This window comes from Fundulus heteroclitus, chromosome 10, assembly GCF_011125445.2.
Source record: "Fundulus heteroclitus isolate FHET01 chromosome 10, MU-UCD_Fhet_4.1, whole genome shotgun sequence".
Taxonomy (NCBI): domain Eukaryota; kingdom Metazoa; phylum Chordata; class Actinopteri; order Cyprinodontiformes; family Fundulidae; genus Fundulus; species Fundulus heteroclitus.
Window position 1 is genome coordinate 20300084 of NC_046370.1, and position 15324 is coordinate 20315407.

At 40.6% G+C, this 15324-nt stretch overlaps 1 protein-coding gene across 3 annotated transcripts; it reads right to left on the reverse strand.

The window, feature by feature from the left end:
* LOC105923073 (gastrula zinc finger protein XlCGF57.1) lies at nucleotides 1-8748 on the reverse strand. 3 transcript variants are annotated; one of them, XM_036142307.1, is made up of 4 exons: nucleotides 8563-8748; nucleotides 7772-7874; nucleotides 5756-5848; nucleotides 1-2758 (listed from the first exon to the last, which is right to left on the reverse strand). In XM_036142307.1, exon 4 carries the CDS (start codon nucleotides 2701-2703, stop codon nucleotides 1162-1164), a length of 1542 nt encoding a protein of 513 aa, XP_035998200.1. In that variant the 5' UTR covers nucleotides 2704-2758; nucleotides 5756-5848; nucleotides 7772-7874; nucleotides 8563-8748; the 3' UTR covers nucleotides 1-1161. The 3 variants fall into 3 exon arrangements, with proteins under 3 accessions (XP_035998200.1, XP_035998199.1, XP_035998201.1); XM_036142306.1 differs by having other exon boundaries at nucleotides 7772-7882; XM_036142308.1 differs by lacking the exon at nucleotides 5756-5848 and having other exon boundaries at nucleotides 7772-7882.
* Nucleotides 8749-15324: the final 6576 nt, after the last annotated feature.

Consider the following 15324-nt stretch of genomic DNA (forward strand, 5'->3'; position numbering starts at 1 on the left):
TTCAAAGTGCAAATGTTTAATTTACAACGCATAACCTAATTCTCCCTTCTTCGATGTGTTGCCACAGAGCGTATCTGCCTCCATCCAGCCTCAACGCTAGATCCTGTACAGTCACAACGACTCTTTGCGTACAGGGTTTCTACCCGGTTTTAATTCAAAATTCCCATACTCAAGCTTTCATTATTCAGACATCTTAGAAGCAAAATCCTTTACCTGTTTAGATTGTAGCTGAATGTGCTTTAAATCAAAATGACATTTACGTTAGCATGAGATAAAGCAGTGTGGTAAAGGGAACTGCTTATTATTATTGGCAAGTTAGATTTGTTCCACTTACATCCTAATACTTAGGTTAAACTATCCAACACCAAGGGCAGAAGATTTAAAGCACAATTTCTGAAGGTTTTATATCTTTATTTTGTTCAGAAATAATAAAAAAAAAAAACAATAGAGGTTTTAGTGCTTCTTTCATGCTGACCCTAAACCTGGTTTTAAAACCACAAACTGGTCCATTATGAACTCTGATTTAAGGTCTAGACGTTTTAAAAAGGAATAAATGTATTTGATCTTTGTGTTGTTTTTTTACTTAGATCCTATAGTGTAAAAAGAAGAGAACAAATTTCTAATACCTGGCAAAAACATGTCATACACAGACAAGTCAGAAGGATTTCATAACACATGTAACACCAAACTGGTCAATAAGTTTGATATAAACCTCTGATATAGTAATTTCTAATTCTGTCCATTTTGGTCTCCGACCCAATGAAAATCTCAACATTTTTTGCTCTGTCTCCTGTCTTTTAGTTAGAGTAACAGTTTCCAAAACAAACATCTTAAAAGATGAACAGGATGTATAAATAAATTACTAAACATTAGGACTCAAGTGCTTATAAATATACTGGTTATATACATTGTCTTCCAATGTGCTGTCCAAAGTTGTCAAGTGCAGCAGAAAGACGATTATAATGTTACACAAGCATAATAAACTTTTTGGAGAAAAATAACAAGGGAAGTAAGTTTTTGCTTCATCTGCAAAATGTATTTTTTTTTTTAAATACCCCAAGGGTATAATGACTCACTATTATTTTACACTTGTCATAATGCAAACCAAAAGAAAAATCCATATTTCAACAGCTACAAAAGATAAAAAATACAAGTTGGTCATCATGGGCTAGTTTGGTCAGTTTTCCCTGGATCAAACTGGTTTCCTGAATGTGTTTTCATATGAGTTGTTAACTTATATTTCCGATTAAAATGTGTGTCACAGATACTACAGCTAAACCGTTTTTCTCCTGTGTGGACTCTCATGTGCTGTGAAAGAGATCCCCGCTCACAAAAAGCTTTACCACAAACATGACAAGCACAGGATTTCTCTCCTGTGTGCATTCTTATGTGTATCTTAGCATGTGAGCTTTGACTGAACTGTTTTCCGCAGATATCACATCCAAATGGCTTTTCTCCTGTGTGTACCCTCATGTGTATTTTAAGCTCTACTGGTCTGCGAAACGTTTTCGCACAAACATCGCAAGCAAAAGGTTTTTCAGTTGCATGGACCACCATGTGATTCACAAGACTTCCTTGTGAACTAAAACTTTTCCCACAGAAATCACAAATAAATGGTTTCTCCCCCGTGTGGATTCTTATGTGTGTCTTGAGATTTGCACTGCGGAGAAATCTTTTACCACAAAAACCACAGTCAAAAAGTTTCTCTCCTGTGTGAACTCTCATGTGAGTCCCACAATGTTCTTCTGCACGAAACCTTTTTCCACAAACATCACAGCTAAAGGGTTTCTCTACAGTATGGGTGATCATATGGGTCTTTAGGAGTGATTTAAAATTGAAGCTTTTTCCACAATCCCCACAGCTGAATGGTTTTTCTTGAGTGTGGTTTTGCATGTGCATCCTAAGACGTGACTTCACATTAAATATTTTACCACAAAGATCACAGCTGAAAGGTTTGTCTTTGTGGACCTTCATGTGTTTGTTAAGGTTCATCTGATAATAAAAGCCTTTTCCGCAAGTGCTACAGCTAAGTGGCTTTTCTTCAGCGTGTACTCTCAGATGCGCCTTATGGTCACCCATTCTGCGAAAACCTTTACCACAAACATCACAGGGGAAAGGTTTCTCATCTGCATGTATTTTTATGTGTGTCCTCAGTTGCACGTACTCACTAAAGGTTTCGCCACAACTTTTACAGAGGAAACGCTTTTCCCCAGAGTGGACCCGCAGGTGTTTCTTAAGGGACCACTTGTGGCGATACTGTTTACCGCACTCAGAGCAGCTGAAGGATGTTGGAGCAGTTTTACAACCTACATTATTTTTAACACCTGACTCGGGTATTACAGTCTGCTTCCAACCATTACCGGCGGTTTCTGGTTCAGATCTTGAACCGGCAGATTTTTGCCAGTAGTCGTTGCTACTTACATCAGTTTCTGAGGAGGCTGAATCATTTTCATTAGCATTAAGCTCTAAATTATTATTTGGATCAGGGTTCCTGTCCGGTTGTTGTCCTCGGCAGTACCCTCCTTCAGTTTCTGTTTTTATCAGCTCAGCTGAGCTGCTGGTCGAAGATTCTGCCTCCTTGTCTTCCTCAGTTTTGATCTGATTAAGCGGTGAGGAGGGAGGTTTTTCTTCATCATCTTCAGTCTTTACGGTTTCAGTTGTGGATGTGATCCTGACTTCCTTTTCTTCGTTTTTCATCTCCATAGTCTCTGGTTTCTGCTTGTGGAAGCTCAGGGGACCCTCTTCTTTTCAAGCAGACCTGAAAACCATGTATAATCAATCAAATATCAAACCTAATATGGTTGAAATAGTAGAATTAAATGTTAATGGCTTGTTGCTAAATTAGGATAAATTTTGAGAAACAAATGTAAGTATAAACTACAAATAAAACAAAAAACTAATCAATTTTACAACCTGTTTCAAAGATTAAAGCCCCAATGCGTAACTTTTGACCCACATATTAGCCTAATTTGAGATATATTATTCAGTTTTCCATGTCAATACACAGCACTCAGCGTGTATTGATGGTCTGTGTGGGCTGCCGTTCTCAAAAACCCAGCTATCTAACTTGGGAGGCGTGGATCCGTCACTCAGAACGTCATATGACCCAGAGCACCCCTTAAACAAGAGAGCTACCACATGCTGGTGGCCTACAGGGGCGTTGAACCTGGAACTTTCAGGTCTAGGTGGTCAAAAGTTACATATTGTTGCTTTAAATGGTTTTGGTTAATCATTGAAAGAGAGGAAAACTTCTAATTATCTTTTAATTTCAGTTAGGTGTTTAAACAAAGTCTGAGGAAATGTAAAAGACAAAACTAAATAATATTTCACTAGAGGTCTGCTTGTTGTGTGTATAGGAAGTCTCTTAGATAGGCGACACTATTTCAGCTTTGGGACGTGAGGAGATAACTGAGGGCTCATTGGATCATATAAGTTACTCTGTTTAATCTATATTGAGCTGCTGTATGTCAAGCATGGGTGTTCTACAAGCTTACTAGCTAAGAACTGCTTTCTTGTCATGGAAATATCACCAATTATAGTTGCTGATTGCTACCAGCAGCTCTTTCTGTTGAATGGCAGGTAGCAGAAACCATCTTAAGCGTACACAACACTTTATGGTGGCTTTCAACTCCAACTTTTAGTATTTTCACTGCAGGGTGATATAGAGCAGTGTTACAGCAGTCATTTTACAGTAATCCAGTTTAAATGTAAAAAAAAAAAATAACAAACACCTGAAATATTTTAGCTGTGGTCCTGTTTTTCATTCCTGTTTGGACAGACAATAAAAAAAATTACATAAAAATAGAATTAGCTGTCAAAACAGTTTCGGCATCCCTAAAAACAGAGGCCAGCCAATTCCAGGAAAAGTAGCTTAAGTTGTTCTGCCAAAGTGATCCTGCGAAAGCATCCTGATTTGATAATCCAGATGTATGAAATCTAAACTGTGCCTGGTTTCTTTGTCAGAACGTCATGCTGACAGAATTCAGATCAGCTTGACCCCGGCACTGAACTGAGGTTAAGTAGTTTCTAAATGTGCGAGAACTCCATAAAACGTAAACAGGTTTTATGTCTGTGGTGTGTATAAAACCATCTGATCTCAACCATGTTTCTTGTTTTGTTCTGATTAGATCTAAAGAAGCTGTTTGGTTGTTAAATTGTATTTCAGAATAAAATGATTCGGGTTGCAAGTCTTCAACAGCAACAATGACTTTGGAGAGCATTATGGTAAGAAAGTCGCAACATGCCAGGTTATTTCACATCTCTTCTCAGTAATGTGTTGAAGCGAAGAGGAGTTTTAGAAGTGGCCCAGTAAAAGCCAAAATATGCTTAGACGTATTGAGAAAATGTTGCATGACCTTGAAGAGGCTATTCAAGGCTTTAGTGGAAAATGACTAAAACCAGTTGTCAAAATGAATACTGCATTGTTGTTCTTTGTCTGCATTAAAATGTTAAAAGGAGATGCGAGATCTGCACATGTCTGCAGATTGAGCATCTTAACCAAAAATGTTTGGGGCTCCACTGGGGCTTAGCTCACAACGCATTTCTAAACTCTTCCAATGACTCTCTTATTGTGAACCTCATCACAGACTAGGACTTCCTGGACTAGTGCCAGCAGGTCAGTCTAGGGAAGAACAAAAAGATACTGCTGAACCGGTTTGTCACCGATTATGATAATTCTGTATCCGATTCTCATACTTGGCCTAGTTGTTAGAGTAGGGCACTTGTGTCTGGGAAGGCTGCAAATTCACCGCCTCAAATCCCAGAGACCTCCACTCTGGGTCCCTGAGCGAGACCCTCGGCCCCAGAAATGCTTCCCGGGCTGCACACAGTGGCAGCCCACTGCTCCCTAAAGGATGGGTTAAATGCAGAGTCCACATTTCATTGGAATGTATGTTGCAATGATAAATTAAGATGATCATTAATAATATTAAACTGACATCCTATTTACAAGTATAAATATGTATATGCAATTTATGGCACATTACAGATTCACATTTTAAGAACATTAATATTTTCAAGTTTATTTAGAAAAGATATTTTTTTAACAATTTCTTCGTGTGTATTTAATAGAGTCCTTTAGCTGCTGCAGCATTAACATTTCACTTTGTGGGACTATGCACTGAGGTCTAATCTTCTATTTGATCCTATCTTTGGATTTGGCATTCAATTAAAATTAAAAAACAAACATTGATGCGTCTTTGTCAGTTTTGGACATCAGGATACGTTTATCACTCTTATGGAAGCGTTAAACTGCCAGACGTGATAAATAAATTTAGGACCAATATTTCGTTAAAACGGGATAGTTATCTCGCAAGAACGAGAACGTTTCTCATTATAACGAGATAATTATGTGTTTTAACGAGATACCGTTTTATGGCATGACATCGCATTTCACAGACATTTGTATGTTAAGAAACGGAGATCGAGCCATTTTGTGCCTTTTTACTAAGAAGGAATCTGCAAGAGGATAGGTTTTTCAAAACATAGAAGTGACAAAGTAAGTCACTGAATGGTGGATGTGTGTTCATTCGGCCCAGAAAATGAGCGATCGCAGTGAATGTAGGGCATCCTGGGGAAAAAGAGACCTGCTGATATCACAACGGAAAGGTCAGGTGAGCTTTTTGCTGGCCAAACTATAGGCGGTCTATAGGCTATATCAGCAGGTTGCTAAATAAAAATTTTGTAGTAGAGCCTGAATTATGACGTGACATTTATTCATTTCATTTCCATTATCATGTAGGACTTAGTGAACCACCTGCTGAACCTGATGTCCAGAGGGAAGCCACCCTGGCGTCCTCCTCGGTGGTGGAAACGGGGACTATGTGGACAGTTGTTCAGTCTGCTGAACCTGCAGGGAGACCACAGATTAAAAATTCAATCATCCTCAAAACAAAGGACAAGTGACACCCCCCAAATAAAAAACAACAAATAGCTCTGACCACGCCTACAGTGCTGATAAAAAATTATCTCAATAAAATCCCAAAATCCTAAAAAAGACAACAATAGTGATGTCAGTGTTGCCAGATTGGGTGGGTTTGCATCCAATTAGGCTTCTTTTGAACACACTGAGCTGAAAAAAATTGCTTGTTGTAAAAAAAATTGGGAAGCTTTTCACATTTGACCTTTTTTTTTTATTTATTTTTTATTTTTTTAGAAAATCAAGACTCACCATGAAATTGTGTTGGTCGGCGTTATAAACGGCCCAAATGGAGTTGAGTTCTGCTGATCAACTTGAAAAAGGTTTCATCGCTGTGTGAAAGAGACATTTTGAGATTGATCTATACTCTGTAAGAGACATTATTTTTATATTAAGTTAGATTTACAACTCATGATTGGATGATATTGCTAAAACTTTTTCCGGTTGCTATAACGTGATTGTTAAAATGGTCTTGTGTTGTATTTGGTTACCTAACTGCACATTTTGTAGAGGGCCTGTCTACAAAATGTGCAGTTAGGTCACGTTTGCTTCAGTGCAGTTTGTGTTAAATAGTTCTATGCTTTTAACATGAGTCCAGGAGAGGCTACGATTTGGAACAGTGTTTTGTTTTCTCTCTTTTTTAGTTGGATTGGTTTTATGTTGTGTTTGGGCTGGAAACAGTCAGATCTGGTTCATTCAGTGAACTCAAAAGTCAAGCACAAACATGCGCACTGTGATAAACATAAGCGCTGATGTCAGGCTGCACACTGATGTAAAAATGAGTACTAGGAGATGTAACCACAGCAGCTAGAGGATCAGAACAAGGATCAGAACAAAGCAGTGATCCCTTCTACCTGCAAGTAACCCCGGTTTCTTTCATATGGCTCAGTCACTGCTCGGTTCTGCTCCTTGTGCTCCCTAGCTGCCACAGCTATCCCTTCGCGCATGAATGTTTACTCCAGTGTTGATTTCAGTCCTGACGATTCCAACAGAAATGAATGCTGCTGCTTTCAGCTCGCTCTCGTTTGCTCTCTTGTCATTTGTATTTATCGGGAAATACGTCTGAATATTCGAGCCGCGCCGTTTCTGTAGGCAACGACTATATAACCCAGTGAAACGCCCCTCTCTAGCTGTAATCAGATAGTGTGTTGGCTTCAGTCGTTGATTTGGTTGGCTGAATTGTATGATTGAAAAATCAAAGCAAGGACAATATAAAGTTGGCCACGCCGAGGTTAAAGAAAATAAATAAATAAAACCCCAGCTTCCAGTCCAGGGTGGGAACAGATTGGTCTGCGGGCGGGCACGCAGACCAATGAAAGTCCCGCAAAACTTACAAGGTGAATTAATTTAGGTTTATAAGCAGCCTTCAAAATGACCGCTTGGATTAAAACGGCTAAAAACCAGAAAAAGATAATCTTGTTATACCACTATCTCGTTATAATGAGATACTGCTCCTAAATTTATTTTTCACCTCTGGCAGTAAAACGCTTCCGTATTCTTTGATATCCCAAATTAATTTAATCTAATTTAATGAGAAAATGACTGATATTACTGTGCCTTCATGTAGGAACTATTGTGCAGGTTCCATTTCTTTGCTTGAATTTGAATCCTTACTATTAACTAAATGTTTCAGTGACATTTTGGATCAATTCATGTCAGAACCGGTTTCACACGCACCTGCTCATATGTGACGTCAGAAACCCTGGGTTATTTCACCGTAGGCCTATTCAAATTGCTAGGCATTTTTCCCAAGATGCAAACATCTACCTGCATGCAGCTTGTTGCAGATTCTTGCTCGTTAAAAATATGCGTGAACACTGATTACTGAACACTTATTTTGGGCTCGTAACTTACATCTGTGTTCTACAGCACAGAAACTCCACGCTGGCCTTCCTGTTTGCTTGTACCAGAGATCAGCGGATCAACCTGGTGCCAGTCGGTCTGATGGGCATCAAATCTGCAGACCTAGAGAAAAAGAGGAGAGATGTGAGTTGACCAAGTGGAGAATGTCGGAGGAGTCCCTATTTGTTGAGATTGCTGAAGTAATAATATGAACGAGCTGACGGGATTGGTCGAGTCAAAGGGAGTACCCTGAATCTAACGGTTAATAGGTTTCCCAAAGACATGGAAGCTCCACAACGCTCCAGACGACACTGCTCCCATTGAGAACATGGACTACAGGTGAGCTGCTATATGCAAACATTAAGGATCTGCTCTCCACCAATGGGTCAGATGTGGGAGTGAAGTGGAGGCCCAATGGAGAATTCATCTCTGCGGATATTGTTACCACTGAGACACAGAAAATAAAAATTCTTCATTTAATTGTTATTATTATTTATTTACGGCAAGATCTAAAATGAAATCGTTTGTGCATTCCTGCTACTCCAATCAATGTTCTCCAAAGATTTCAGTGTAAATCCAATATACATTGAGCCCCTTTTTAATTAAAAAAATAATGTATCTCCTTTTTAACCCGAGTAAAAAAATCGCAGAGGAACAGGACTCCCGTGTTGGCAACTCTGCTCACGTCCACGTTCTAACAATCAGCTCTTTACCTTTCGATCAGCATTAAACGATCCGTCTGACAAAACAATCTCTGCTTCATCCGTCATTACAGCAGGGAAATATGGCCACACCATGTTTACCTTTGTTTTCTCTCTCTCTCTCCATCTTCGCTGCTGTTCGGCCGGCCTCTTCCTCCGTTAGACGTGTTTGGGCTCCTAAAACAAACCAGACTTCAAACAGCTGCAGTCACTCAGAAGACACAGAGAAATCTCGGTTTCACCCAGGAGAGCGTTTCACCCGCTGTAAAACGATGGGGCAAAAATATCTACCGGAAGTACATGATCTCTGCCGGAAATACGTCCCCCGTTGTCTCTTTGTAGTCCCCCACATAGACATAATATAAGAGTAGACGCGTCGTTGGGCGGGTTCTGCCTATGCTGCGATGCGTCAGAGCGTCCGCCATCTTAAATGTGGCAAATCTGCAGTTACTCAGTCACTTAAACAGTATCAGAGGGACTTTAATCTTTGAATATACTTTGTATTCGTAGTATTTTTTTGTAATATTACAAGTTTATTTTCGTATCCCTTTAGCTTCATTCTCCTGAATTTATTCTCCTAAAGAATAAAAATATTTAAAATAATCTAACCTGGCCATATTACTCCAGGAGTGAAATAATTCTGCAAACTGTGATTATTCTGGAAATGTTCCCCCTTAATTCTCATAATATGATGTTTTTATCATAACATTATCACTTTTGTGTTTGTTTGTTTATTTTTACTTTATTGACCTAGGACTTTTTTTTCCTCATATTATTATTTTTACCTCTTTAATACTCACCCAAAAAGTCTGTTCCTAAAGGTTCACATGTGACACGGCTTTATGAAATAATGAAGACCACAATGTTTAGATTTAACAAATTGATCATATTCATAACACATTCACACACACGCACACACACACACACACACACACACACATACATATATATATATATATATATATATATATATATATATATATATATATATATATATATATATATATATGTTTGTGTGTGTGTGTGTGTGTGTGTGTGTGTGTGTGTGTGTGTATTTATTGCAGCACAGGAATGAGGCATCTTCTCTGATCCACGTTCACAATAACAGAACTCAACTTTTTTCTGCCACATACAATATGGCGGTGACGTTGACGTGCGAACCTGCGCCCTATGACGCTTTTGGCGACAGTCAAACAAACTCTGCGTCGCCGAGCGGCTGAATAGGGGAATTCTTGTTGACGCGCTCGCTACTCAAAACTTCAGTCCAAGCTGCGGTTAAGATCCTTTTATTGTTGTTGATCTTCAAAACACCAGTTGCAATGAAGCAAAAAAATGAATCCACAGGTTCAAGCCGTGATCAAAGGCAAAAAGTACAAAAGGCATCCAATGCTTAAAGCGGTCAGCAAAAAGTAGACATCCCCCATCACCCACTCACTGACAACTACTCAGGTGAGCAAAACAGGTGATCTTACAATCACTGCTGACACCACGTGATCAATACCACACCCATCCACCACATTCCGGCCCCTAATTATTACATCATTACACAGTAATAATTACACATCCAACACCATATACATTATATCAGAACACTGAATGAGACATTACACATTGAAATAGTCCATAAACTCATTTCCTTTTTTCTTCTTTTGTCCATATGTAGTCAGTCAGTCATAGGCCAGAGGTTACCAGCACTTAGCCTAATATAGTCAGTCTGCGATGTACATCTAGTAGTATTAAAGTCAAGTCAAAGAGTCATGTCAAACCAGGTCGAAAAAGTGTTGTCTTTATTGGTCGGATCTCTCCTGAAGAAGGCATATCTTTGTGATGGGTCTGCATAAATGGCTGGTTGGAGTCTTAACCCAGACCTGGCGTACAAGCCCCCTTTTGTCTGGTACAGTTTCTGTGATTTTGCCGATGATCCAGGAACCACGAGGTGCAGAGTCATCCACTATAAGGACCACGTCTCCAGGAACAAAGTTGCGTTTAATTTTCATCCATTTTTGGCGCTGTTGAAGCAGTGGCAAATATTCTTTAATCCATCGTTTCCAAAACAGATCAGATATGTATTGGACCTGTCTCCATCGTTTGCGTGCGTAAAGGTCACTTTTCTGGAACAAACCAGGTGGTAAGCACGGGTTAGACTTGAGCAGAAGGAGGTGGTTTGGTGTTAGAGCTTCCAGATCATTTGGATTGGTAGATTCCAATGTAATAGGTCTACCGTTGAGGATTGACTCCACTTCACAGAGAGCAGTTTGAAGTCCTTCTTCGTCCAAATGCTGTGTCTGCAGGGTGGAATTAAGGACCTTTCTGATGGAACGAATCAATCTCTCCCATGCTCCGCCATGGTGCGATCCAGCTGGAGGATTGAAGATCCATTTCACTCCCTTCAACAACAGCGTATCAGTGATCTTTTCCTGATTCCACTCTTCTATGGCTTGTCTCAGCTCACGCTCCGCACCCACAAAGTTGGTTCCATTATCAGACCGCAGCTCTTGAACTTGGCCTCGCCTTGCAATAAAACGGCGTAAGGCATTAATGAAGGAGTCTGTGTCAAGAGATGAGGCGACCTCAATATGTACAGCTCTAATTGCTAAACATGTGAAGAGAACTCCATACTTCTTCACAAGACTTCTCCCACGCTTGACTTCAAATAGACCAAAATAATCAACTCCAACAAAACTAAAAGGGGGTTTCTCAGGAGTCACTCTGCTTTCAGGCAAGTCAGCCATTTGCTGCTGGCCTGTAGCTCCATGAAGCCGTCTGCAGGTCACACACCTCGACAGGATGTTTCTAATCAAGGCTCCAGCACCAGGAATCCAATATTTCTGATGCAGCTTTGAGAGCATGTAGTTCCTACCACCATGACCCACACTTTTATGGATATGCTGAAGAATGAGATCAGCAATGTGAAAGTCCTTAGGAATTATGATAGGATGTTTGGAATCTTCAGACATGACAGCCTTGCTGAGACGTCCTCCAACACGCAGCACGTTATCCTCTAGAACAGGATTCAACTTGTATATGTGACTGCTTCGCTTCACGCTCTTTCCCTTTTGGAGACAGGAGATCTCTTCAGCATATCTTTTCCTCTGACAAAACTGGATTATCTGCATCTCAGCATCCTCAATCTCTCCCAATGAGAGAAAGTCATTACATAACTCAACCCTAGGATGAGCACATTTAGACAGAGCTGTATTAGATGCAGGCTGGAAATGTGTCTTGTTCTTCTTGCGATGTAAGAGCAATGTTTTGAATCTCAAAATCCAACTCATCACCCTGACAAGACGAGTCCAGGATGAGGTACGATGAATCAAGGAATCCAATGGATGGTCATGATCATGTGTGGGTGAGACAACCACAGAGGCACACATCTTGACTTCACGGTCTTCAGGTGAAAGTTCCTGCAAGTTCTCTGGGTTAACAGGCCAATCTGTCTCTGGCTGTGTAAGGAATGCAGGACCAGATAACCATTTAGTGTCACGCAGAAAAGATTCTGCCTTCATACCTCTGGATATAAGATCTTTCATGAACACAGTGTAATGTTTGTGGAAGTCTTTATCTCTGATGAACCTTTTCTTCAAGCTTAAGGCACGTTGTTCAGCAATTACACGGTTATCAGGCATTCTTATGTCTCTGTCTTTCAAAGGCAGGGCAATACTGTAGTGTCCATCCTTCAAGGTCACGGTCTTATTAGCCAACTCCATAAACCTAGAGTCTTCCTGTGACAGCCCCACATGCTCATCGTAGCTGCTCTCAGGGAAGTCCATCTTGAACTGTTGTTTCCATAACTTGTCCAATGTAACAGCAGATATCCTGTTGGTAGTGACTGTTAATGGACAATTTGGTTTTCCACAGCATTCTTGTTCAAGTGGCCCATTCACTGTCCAACCGAGCATCGTTTTAATGGCAAAAGGTCCGTCACCTTCACTTCTGATGACCTCCAAAGGTTCTAGAGCTCTGGGCATGTTCATGCCAATCAGAAGCTCCACCTGTGCTTTTATCTCCGGTAAATGAACATCCTTCAAATGTGGCCATTTATCCAGGTCGCTTTGCTTTGGGATGTTACTCAGGTCTACAGGCATTCTGTGCTGAGTGAAGAGGTCAGGCATGTCACAATACATATTGCTGTGCAATCCAGCGATTTCCAGTTCAGGTACAATAAAGCTGTCCATCACTTTCTCTTGTCCCATAGTGCGCAAAAGAATCTTTGTTTTTCTCCCAGTGAGATTCAGCTTGTCCATAAGACCCACTGTACAAAAGGATGCTGAACTCCCTTGGTCTAGAAAGGCATATGTTTCCACTGTTCTTTGACCTTTCTTTGATTTTACTTTGACTGGCACAATGGAAAGCTTACAGTCTTGTTCCCCGGCCCCAGTAAGACCACTAGTCTGGACTGTGACAGGAGTGTTATCTGCTTCAGTGTCAAGTTTAACCTTGTTCTTCTTGTGATGGATATGAAGTATGCTTGCATGTCTGAAACCACAGATTTTACATAAAAGGCGATTTCTGCATTCTTTGCTGATGTGCCCTGTGCACAGGCAACCAAAACACACATTATTCTTCCTAAGAAATAAAATCTTCTCATTATGAGGTTTCTTATCAAACACAGAACATAAATCCAGTTTGTGTCCACCTTTGCAAAACAAACAAATCTTCACAGCAGTCTGATGTTCTTGAGCCTCTGAAGAATTATTTCTCTCGACGGCAGAGATGGTTGTGCCAAAGCTACTTCCTCTAGTTCTTGGACGAGGACAACATTTCTCTCCATCACTTTTTTTGACTGTTAAATATGTTGATGGAGCGTCACATAGATTTCCAAAGACAGGATCTGTAGTAATTTTAACTTGACGCTCAAGGAAGAAAACGATGTCAATAAATGTAGCTCTGCGATGCTGCTTCTCCTGGATGTCACATGCTGCTGTTCGCCATTTATCTTTCAACTTATAAGGCAATCTTCTAATCACAGCAAGCATATTAGCAGGTGTATTTAATTCAGAAAGATCATAAACCTCCTCCATCGCATTGCAACATGCACGTAGAAACAAACAGTATGCCTGAAGAGCTTTTCCATCTTCTGATTTAATCAAAGGCCATGAGTGAATTTTATTCAGATAAGCAGATGCAATAATATGCACATTTCCAAAGTGCTCATACAACATAGTCTTAGCTTTTACATATCCAGCACCATCAGGCATATGTTGACAGCTTTTGACAAGTTCGCAGGGCTGACCCCTAGTGTACTGTGCAAGATAATGCAGGCAATCATCCGGATCGTCTGTCTTTCCTTCAATAACCTGCTCAAATGAACGCATAAAGGCCTGGAAATGAAGAGGATCGCCATCAAAGGGTTGAATTTCTCTTCTAGGCAGCGAAGAAAGACCTTGCTGATGTACCAACATACAAGTTAACTCGTTTTGTTTCGCCATGATGGACAACAGGGTTTCATTGGCTACTGGTTGAGCTGCTTCCTGCAGAGGCATATATGAAGCTGTCCTGGTTAGAGGATCAGGCCCCATAAGAAGAGGTGCAGGTTTTTCCCTTGTCGCATTCTGTTGCATTGTTTTTACTTGTAGCTCTGCATTTCCAAAATCTTTACTTCTCCTGGGAAGTGTCTGTGAAACAAAAGTCTTTGAATCTGCTTTAAGGAGCTCCAGAGCATTTCCTTCTGTTTTGAAATAGGATTCCATTCCGTTGGATTTCCGTGAAGCTGTGCTTTGCACTGAAGATCCAGTTTTCAGCACTTTTACTTTTGCAGCAGTTGCAGCTATTTCTGCTTCAAGCTGAAGCTGTTCTTTCCTTTTCCTCAGTTGCTCCTCTTGTTCTTCCAGAGCGTGTTTTTCTTTGAGCATATTTTGACGCGTGAGCAAGGCGGCCATTTCAGCTTCTGCCCTGAGACGTGCAGATGAAGTTGATGATACTTTAGAGCTTGACCTGCTCCCTTGATTTGAAACACTATCAGATGGCAACACATCCTCGTGGTTGTCATGCTGGGGATTAACAGACAATTCAGGTTCCATATGCTGTTGAACCTCCGCCTTTCCTTCTACTGGGGTTTTCTCTGACTGTAACATGCCGGAGGATGGCCTGCTTGAGCATTTATTGTTTTCAGAAAGCCATATTTCAACATCTTCAATAAACCCCTTGTTGTATTTAGTGATGCTTGAGAACCATGTGTTTTGCTTATGTTTCTCATCAAGTGGAATTAAAGTCAGCAGCGAGTCATGCAATGCATTGGCATCCTTGGAGAGGTGTCTTAACTCATCCAACTGTAACATTACTTGTGAATAATTTTCATCATCTTTCATTAGATCTTTGAGAGACACAATTACACCTTTCATTTTATTTACATGCCTTTTCCGCTCTGTTTGGATCGTTTCAATTTTATTTGCGAGAGCTTTCTCAGTAAGAACGATAGTTCTTTTATCCTTTTCAGGTTTTTCACCAACAGATGCAGCAGATGATCCACTCATTTTATGTCATTTGCCAAAATCCAAATGAAAGGAAACTTCAAAGCATCAGCTTGCTGAACTCACGCAGAGCCACGCACACACGCACGCCAAAATCCCGCAGCCACAGTCCAACAGCAAAACGTAGCGGGGGGCGGGGTGTGTCACAACAACAGCTTCACCTGGCGGAACCAAGCTGGGTTCAAACGGCACAAAAAACGCGCCGGTTACATACCCCCGTTGTCTTCTCCTTCTCCGTCTCAAGTGATCCGCTTTCGTAGGTGTAGGATGGCGGGGTTGTGCGGGCTCGCGTCACAGTTCCTGATGTGCGAGAAGCTCCGTTGCTGTCGATTTTTTGCTGACAAATTTTGGCGACAGTCAAACAAACTCTGCGTCGCCGAGCGGCTGAATAGGG